Consider the following 8,136-nt stretch of genomic DNA (forward strand, 5'->3'; position numbering starts at 1 on the left):
GAGAGAGTAGTTTTCTTATGTTTTGGTAAAATTTCAGTCCCTCACACATATGTCTAGGATGCTTAGTGCATATATTTTACCAAACATGTGGTTCATCTTTGCTAATGATCAATACATAATCCTTGTAGTCGAGCTATGTATATGTGCTCTATATGGTTTAAGCCTTGCGAATACCTTCGTACTCATGCCTGCGCTTTTAGGTACTCCGGTTGCTGGGGAAGAGGCTGTTTTTGGCTACTTCATGCCTGCCGATCAGGGTGGCGGGTAAGAGTAGTTCATCCTACTCTGAAGGTGGTGTTTTGAGACGGTGCCTAAGGGCATGCAGCGCCGCTCTCTTTTGTTGTTTATAAGTTTAACTTTCCGTTGCGTAGTTTCTTTGTGGTTAGGAGTTGAGGGGTTTTATCTCCTCCTAGCTCACTTTTGTTGTAAATTGTTGAAGTCAACTGCATGCTTAATACTTGTAATATAAATATTTATTACTCGTTCTTTATTAAGCTATGCTGTGATATATACGTTGGAAGGCATGCGTTTCGATCCTTGAGCATAAAACACGTGTCGGGACTACCGGAGCGGTATTATGTTTAATCGCTGAAGACATGATCGTGTCAGTGATCGACTTAGCGATTAATTAGAATACTGTTTGGACGATTCCTCACACTACTTATTGACTAGTAGGGAGGGGTTGTCTACACCTATGCAAAGGTGGACATGGTGGATGGCTATGTTTTACTCAGAGTGAGAGGTGGGCCATGATTTGCACGGGGAAAGGAGAAATATAATTGGTTATGAAAGAAGAGTGGCAAAAATGTTCAATAGTGGCAAAGGACTAAAATCATTGCTTTGTAGTGGAATTTCTTTAATTTTGCTTTCTAAAGCGCCATTTTGATGATTTGACATGTTTTTGAAGTGGCATTAATCCAAATTTGCCTTTAGTTTTCTCCTCCCTATTCTGAATATGTTTGCATATGAAATGGAATTCTAAATCTTTTTGCATATATCCTCCATTATCTCCACCGCTCATTTTTATTTGAGAGCTGTGGAAGTCATTGGTTTTTGAGAAGCATAAGTTTCATATATTCTTTGTATTTTCAAAAGGATGTAAGAGGTCTGCCATCACCGATGTTGGGGGTCATTGCCATTGTTGCGGTCCGCGTGCACGCCAACTATGTATTGTGGCACACATTATAGGATTGTACTAGACTCGTAATTAACCTAGTGATGTATTTTAGGTAAAAGCATGATGCACACAATTCACTCACATACTACACATAACACACAATGATCGGAAAGACTTAAACCTTCAGTGCGCGGGTACATATAATCTCACTGAATACACACGAGTGTATCTCAGCCTGCCTAGGCTATCGCTCGGTCCCCTAACCTAATGATGTTTGCATACCATGTAAATTATCATCAACATCACGAGCATTACCCAAATCGTCAAGTCGTTGGTTCAGTGAAGAGAACATAACATCTAACGGGTATTGCATTTTTACATTGGTTACAACAAAGTACAAGTACACGATCAACATGCATGCATGGCTCCACAAACCATTCCATCATCATTGGCAGTCTACTCCGCCCCCACAAAAATTTAACAATCTTCTCCCCCATGCATGTATGCTTGGTAGCACCCCTCAAATCGCTAACTCCAACTCCTCATTTGGGGGTGAAGGCCTGATCAAGAACACAACAAAATTCACCAAATTAGTAACCAAATCGTATCAAAGCTGACAGGTGCACAGATGACCAGCATGCACATGCGCAATGTGGATGGGATCGATTCGAGTGACCTGGAAGATGGTGGCGTGGCCGGGGTCGGCGAGGTGGGCGAAGAGGTTGTCGATGGGGCCGGTGCCGGTGTACTCGGCCTGGAACCACGCGCCCATGACGGCGAGCATGGCGAGGCGGCCGTTCTTGATCTCCTTGGTGCGCAGTTCCTTGATCTTCTCCGGCGAGCCGCTGCCCCAGCCGAGCGGGTCAAACCAAAGCCCACCAGGGTACCTTTATTACATTTCCAACACACAGATAAATTGTTAGCCATTAGCACTAGAACTACAAGTAGATTGAGCCTTAGAACAAGTTCTCTTGGAGAGATGCATGCACGGAGACGCAGAGATGATGTGTGCGTACCCGACGTCAGTGCCTATGAGCTTGTTGTTGGGGAAGATGGGGTCGGTGTTGACGCTTCCGGGCTTGATGATGTCGGCCCAGCGGCGGCCCTCGGCCCAGCCGATGAGGATGAGCTCGATGAGGAAGAGGGTGGTGGTGTCGGTGAAGTACTGCTGCTCGCCGGCGGTGTACCAAAATGGCGTGTTGAGGATGCCGATCTTGGTCAGGAACTCCGGGATGAAGATGCCTGCCGCGCCCAGCATCGCCCACCGGCAGTGCACCAGCTCCGCCTGCACGTTCCACCGCAAGCTCTCCGGGTCCGATCCTACACATCAACGGAAATTACCAACAAAGAGTTAGTAATTATCATTCAATATATTTGCACAAGAGAACAGACTGATCGATGATCAGAACTCACCGAGGCCCCAGGGATCAAAGCCGAAGTCGCCGGGGAGGCTGCATCAAGAAGACAAGGAACACTGTCAGAGTCACACGCATATATATACAAGCAGCTGGCTTTCTCTCGACAGGGTGACGAATCAAATACTCCCAGAATTAACCGACCTGCCATCGAGCCACGACGGAGGGGTGCTTCCGGGGAACCAGATGGGCCTGTCGGGATCCGCCGCGGCGTGCACGGCGAACGACGGCCGCGCCGCCGCCTCGGCCTGCCTTAGCAGCCTGCCGCCGCCGAGGAAGGACGTCCGCAGCCCGTTCCTGGGGAGGGCCGCGACGGCGGCGGTGGAGGAGGAGGAGGCGGAGACGAGCGCCATTGCACGCACGCACGCACGCAGAGCTGTGGCGTTGGGACGTACCGCGGCGTGGGGGCTGTGTGGTGAGTGGCGCGCGGGAGTTTTAAGGGATCTCGTAGCGCGCGCGCGCCGGGGCGGGGCCGGCTTATCCGAGAGCAGATAGCGGGCGCGGCCGCCTCGTGCCACGCGGCGCGGAGAATCTACCCGTCTGGCTCGGCACGCCGGATCGTGCTGACGTGGAGGGAGCTCGGCTGCGAGCTGATAAAAATCAGGGGCAGGCACGGCGTTGGGCACTTGGGCGCTGCTACGTAGGCAAGGCACGTTTCTGCTCGCATCGGCCAAGCGTCCATGTGGCAGGCAGATTTGCGTTTAAGACCTTTTTTTTTTTGGCGAAATGGGCTGGATTATATTAAAAGTGAGGAACACTGTCACCCCATTATACATCAAGGACCCTGGACAAAGAAAAAATACAAAGAAGACTACATCCACATAGGTCCGAATCTTCCACAACTTCGGTTGCCGCTGCCGCACACTGACACCGGAACCAAAGCAATCTCCACCTATCAAAGTCGACGAGGGGCTCCAAACCTTGAAAGATGTCGCATCAGCCAATGCCTCAGACAACCAAGACGTATATAATTCACTGAAAGAACATCAACGACCCGCACGCCGGCGATGATAGAGGACGACGAAAGACTGGCGCCATCACCATAGCAGAAGAGATGGCCTAGCAAAGCATTCACAACTATCGGCTCGCCGGCGGCAACCCAAACAAAAAATCTAGCAACGGGGCAGCCGAAGGTCCCTAACCCAACCGCAAACAAACGGAGACAGACAGACTCCATATCCTTACCGGAGAGAATTCCGTCGAGACTGACCACAAGACATATCGTTGATGGCGAAATCGTCAGAAAAGGCCAAAGGAGATAGGTGACCTCTGGCGACCTCATCGTCCGAAGGAAACAGAGACACATAAACCCATATCTACACCTAAACTAGCTATAAACTAACCCAGCTGTGGCCGTTGTCAATCCGCCGAAACCCCAGCACCATCGACGCCGGAGAGGCAGCCAGGGGCAGAGTTCGGCGAGATCGACGCCAGGATCCCGAATCGCCTAAGGATACGCATGCGGCTACTGTAGCAGGGGATAAGGACGACCCGTGTTTAGGACCTGTTTGGCAAGCTCCATGTCAGATTTTAAAATTATAGAATAAAATAAAGTAGTTTAAGTTTTTATTTTTGGTCTAAAAATAGAAAAGATGACTCGTCAGCTTCAGCTTTACGAATTCCTCCACGAAAAACATGCGTGACTTAGTAACAAAAGATCTCCAAGAAACATTCACTAATGTTTTCTATTTTCGGGTCTTTTTGATAGAGTTCTAACTCTACAAGTTTCTGGAGCTGGAGCATATTTTTCGTGGGTAAAAGAAGAACAATGAAGTACTGCTATGTATCGGTGAAAGAATCTAAAATTGTTTGTGCAATTTCAGTTGATGAAAAATCAGCATTTTTTTTTACTGAACGTTCGTTTATTCATTCGTGTTTTGAATAGGGGCAAAGCTAAGTTATGCACGGGGTTGCACATCATATTTACCATGTGTGCGTCCCCTTTCGTTCAAAATAACTACTCGGAGGCATGTTGTTATTTTGAAATTGTATATGTTGTTAGATGTATGAGGGAAGTGGTGCATAACTGTCGTTTGGGTCTAGATTCGCCCTGGTTCCGAACGCCATTCATTATTCCTAACAACGATAACGACAACGACAATGACACGTGGTGGAGGGTTTTGGGCACTATTAGCAATTATAGGGAAGAAACTTCTGTGAGATCCGCGTGGGAAGGACCTCGGTGAGACCTCCATCCGCGCCGTGCACGCTCGATCGCACGGCGCACGGGCGTGCGGGCCTGCGTGCGGGCGGGCACGTGTCGCCGCGCGGATGGGGTCTACGTGAAAGACCCGGCCTCACAGAATTTTCTTCCCAATTATAGTGGGTGGTAGGGGCACAAGGTGCAGCTCAAGATAGTGATCTGGGAGGGGGAGGGGGAGGGGGTTAGGGGGCAGGGGTTTTAATTCTGTTTTACATTTTTTTATTGGCAAAAAGATGAAATTTGTGAAATTTTGTCAAAATTTTGGTCATTTTTCAGTCTATGCTTGGTGGGTCTCACATGTCAGTGAAATAAAATTGCAAAATCAGATACTTTGTTTTCATTCAAAATTCTCTAAATTCATGAAATTTTATTGAAATTTCAGCAAAATTTTAATATCTGGTTAGAGGTGGCCGACATGGTTAGGATTTGAGGGTGCCGTGTGAGGAATACATATATTATATTGTTGGATAGGAATAGAAGCAGGAGGATGGTTACGGGCTAGGGCAGTGACTGAAATACATCAACAGATCGGGCAACGTAGTACTGGAAAGAACAAAACGATTGCAAACTTCACTTCAAATGTTGCCTCCAGAGAGACTTGCATAAACAGGTTCTTCCAGTCCGAACCTCAACAATACAGGCGTTCAAATTATGTAAATTAAAAGAGATCATAAAAGGAAAATAGACGTGCGATGACGTACCATGTGTACATTCTCTATTACTCTTTCGCCTCTTCTTTTTCACTAACTCGTACTCTCAACATTTATCAAACACCAAATTGAAATGAGACGTGACTCAAAAAGAATGAAAGAATGGGAGCCTGTCCGAAATCCATTGCTGACCTGGGAGAAAGCGTCGGTAGAACCGAACAATTTTCCATTCATGCTTCTATAAGAAACTTTACAAAGGAAGTCAAGAACACATGTGAAGCCTGATCTTGACTTTTTGACGTTTCATCCGGTACATCATGGAGCAAATACTAGCATAGAACATCACCGAGTAAATACAACTCGACATAGCATGTTGATCTTCTACTGAACTTCACAGATTATTGCTGTAGGTAGACAGTAAACCTGACCGTAAATGGCCAGCCTTACTATGGAGTTTCTTGGCAGATTTTGCACATCTTGCATCATGCCCAAAACTCTAATTTCCGCAAATGTGCATTATCCTGAGATGTGCAGTCTAGTAAGAAACTCTGACCAAACGTACTCATATAGTTAACACTCTCTTAGAAAGGTGTGTTCTTCTTGGAGCCATGCTTGGCCTTGATCATCTGGTTCAAGGCCTTCACGCACCGGCGTATCATCCCCATCGACTTCTTCCCTCCCTCAGGTCGCTTTATCACCATGGCCAGCGGCGTGCCTCCTGTTGCTCCTCCTCCTGATCCTGAAACCTTATGATCAGCAAAGACGTTCTCCCAGTGGCCTCCCAACTTGTTGATAGGTTTTGCTTCTCCGATGGTACGCTGCTTCTCCTGTATCAGCTCCTGAAGGGAGAACCGGGCCACGCCATCGACAACAGACGGTGGTGTGGCTAGGTTCTTCACAACTTGGCATCGCTCCTGCGTCTTCTGCTCCGTGTTGTGGCATTCCTGCTGTGCCTTCTGTTCTTCTTCGTCCTCGTACTGCTCTGATGCTGGCTCATCCGCCTCTTGGCATTGTTGAAGCGCCTTCTGCTCCTCATCTTGGTACTGCACTCGCGTCTTCTCCTCACCATCATCTTGATGTTGCTTTGGTGTTGTCAGCTCTTCATCTTGGCATTTTGATGTCTTCTCATCCTCATATTGGTATTGCTGCAGTGTCTTCTCTTCATCCAGAGGCTGCTCTGGTTTCTCCTCCTCTTCATCTTGATACTGCTCTTGTTTCTTCTGCTCTTCATCTAAATATTGCTGTTGTTTCTTCTCCTGCCCATCTTGATATTGTTTCAGCGGTTTTTGCTCGTCATCTTCATATTGCAGTGGTGCCTCTGGAATCTTCATCTCCCCATCATCATCTAGACATGGTGTCTGCTGCTCTGCATCATCACATTGCTGGAGTGCCTGTAGCTCTGCATCTTGACACTGAAGAAATGTCTTCGGCTTGGCATCTCGGTACCGATGTTGTGCCAGGGGCGGCACGTACTGATCTTGAAAACAGGCCACGAGGCTTGTCGATCGTCGCGTTCGCCTCGACATGGCAATGTCGAAGCGGCGAGATTTGCTCACATCTAACTCAGTGGCCATTGTCTGTGCTCTGAGGAGAAAGATCACCAGAAAGAGTAGTGGTCATACAAGTTGCTTCCGTCGTCTTCTTTGGTATGGAGGAGTTATAGGTCGTCCTGATGTGATTAATTGAGCAGTCCGTACAGAGAATCAGTGAACTGGTGAAGCGTCCATTTCAGAGGTGAAGTCCGGTTTGGTCATTTGTAAGATCAGTACCTGTCCCAGTAGCTTTTCATCCCTACGTGAAGTGAGATTCAAGTTAGCAGCAGTAGGCAAGTGACCATTATTCTGCCATAAACATCTGGTATCTTTTTTCTGCAACCAGCTTTCACGACAGCACGATCATGCTTTGCTGGATGGCAATATGACAATATTCTGTCCAAAGAATGCCTAAGAACTAGGGACAAAGTTCCGGAAGCAAGGAAAAATACCTGTGTAACTGAAGCTATGCCCAGCAACAACCCAAGAATGATAACCAGCAAGATTTGGTTTCAAGTGAAAGATTTGAGTTACATGTTTTTACATACTTTGACTAGAGAAAATTAATCGATCATATGCACCATTGCAGGGTTAACGTCTATGGTCACTGAACATGGTTGTTACGGCGATGTGGCGAGGTGTGACGACCCACTACCTTTACATCTTTACAACGTTTATGACGTGTGGTGTGACGATGTCATACACACATCGACGTGACGAATACACATATCATAGTATAGGATACTAGGAAACTATATTAGCCAATGATAATATAAATATAGCTCAAAAGTGGTAGTCTAGAATTTTAGAAAATCAAATTAGCTATTGTGCTTGCTACTGGCCTATGCAAACGTGCTAATAGTACGGTGGTAAATCACCTAGTTATGACCCTACTAACTAGGGCTCGAACCTAAAGGCACCTCATTGTGTGTCACTTTCAGTGTAATCCTCAATGATCGTAAAGTCGTTTTCAGATATGCCTCTAGGTAGCCGGTCTTTGGTGACTTTTTCCAATCTTTAAAACTAATGTTATGGGTTGCTTTCCCTATATCGAGGTTTTTTTTTTTTGCTATTGGCCTACTGTGCTTGCTAACTGGCTGCTATAGTCACTATGCTAGTGCTAGTATTCTGCAGTAGTACAGCACATAGGAGTACTAGTGCTTCAGCAGTAGTGTTATAGCAGTATAGCTATTGTGCTAATGCTAGTATTTAGCAATCA

At 46.8% G+C, this 8,136-nt stretch overlaps 1 protein-coding gene across 1 annotated transcript; it reads right to left on the reverse strand.

Annotated features, from left to right (window-relative positions):
• Positions 1-1,452: 1,452 nt before the first annotated feature.
• LOC133892906 (photosystem I chlorophyll a/b-binding protein 2, chloroplastic-like) lies at positions 1,453-2,963 on the reverse strand. Its single transcript, XM_062333896.1, has 5 exons — positions 2,677-2,963; positions 2,531-2,568; positions 2,134-2,437; positions 1,794-2,004; positions 1,453-1,677 (listed from the first exon to the last, which is right to left on the reverse strand). Exons 1-5 carry the CDS (start codon positions 2,883-2,885, stop codon positions 1,660-1,662), a joined length of 780 nt encoding a protein of 259 aa, XP_062189880.1. The 5' UTR covers positions 2,886-2,963; the 3' UTR covers positions 1,453-1,659.
• Positions 2,964-8,136: the final 5,173 nt, after the last annotated feature.

Source organism: Phragmites australis, chromosome 15 (genome assembly GCF_958298935.1).
Source record: "Phragmites australis chromosome 15, lpPhrAust1.1, whole genome shotgun sequence".
Lineage (NCBI taxonomy): Eukaryota > Viridiplantae > Streptophyta > Magnoliopsida > Poales > Poaceae > Phragmites > Phragmites australis.

Excerpts from the sequence above, each read along its gene's own strand:
- LOC133892906 (XM_062333896.1), bottom strand. The coding sequence starts at position 2,885 with ATGGCGCTCGTCTCCGCCTCCTCCTCCTCCACCGCCGCCGTCGCGGCC. Across the intron at positions 2,569-2,676 it reads CCGTCGTGGCTCGATGGCAG|CCTCCCCGGCGACTTCGGCT; the intron begins GTCGGTTAATTC and ends TTCTTGATGCAG. Across the intron at positions 2,438-2,530 it reads CTTTGATCCCTGGGGCCTCG|GATCGGACCCGGAGAGCTTG; the intron begins GTGAGTTCTGAT and ends GTTGATGTGTAG.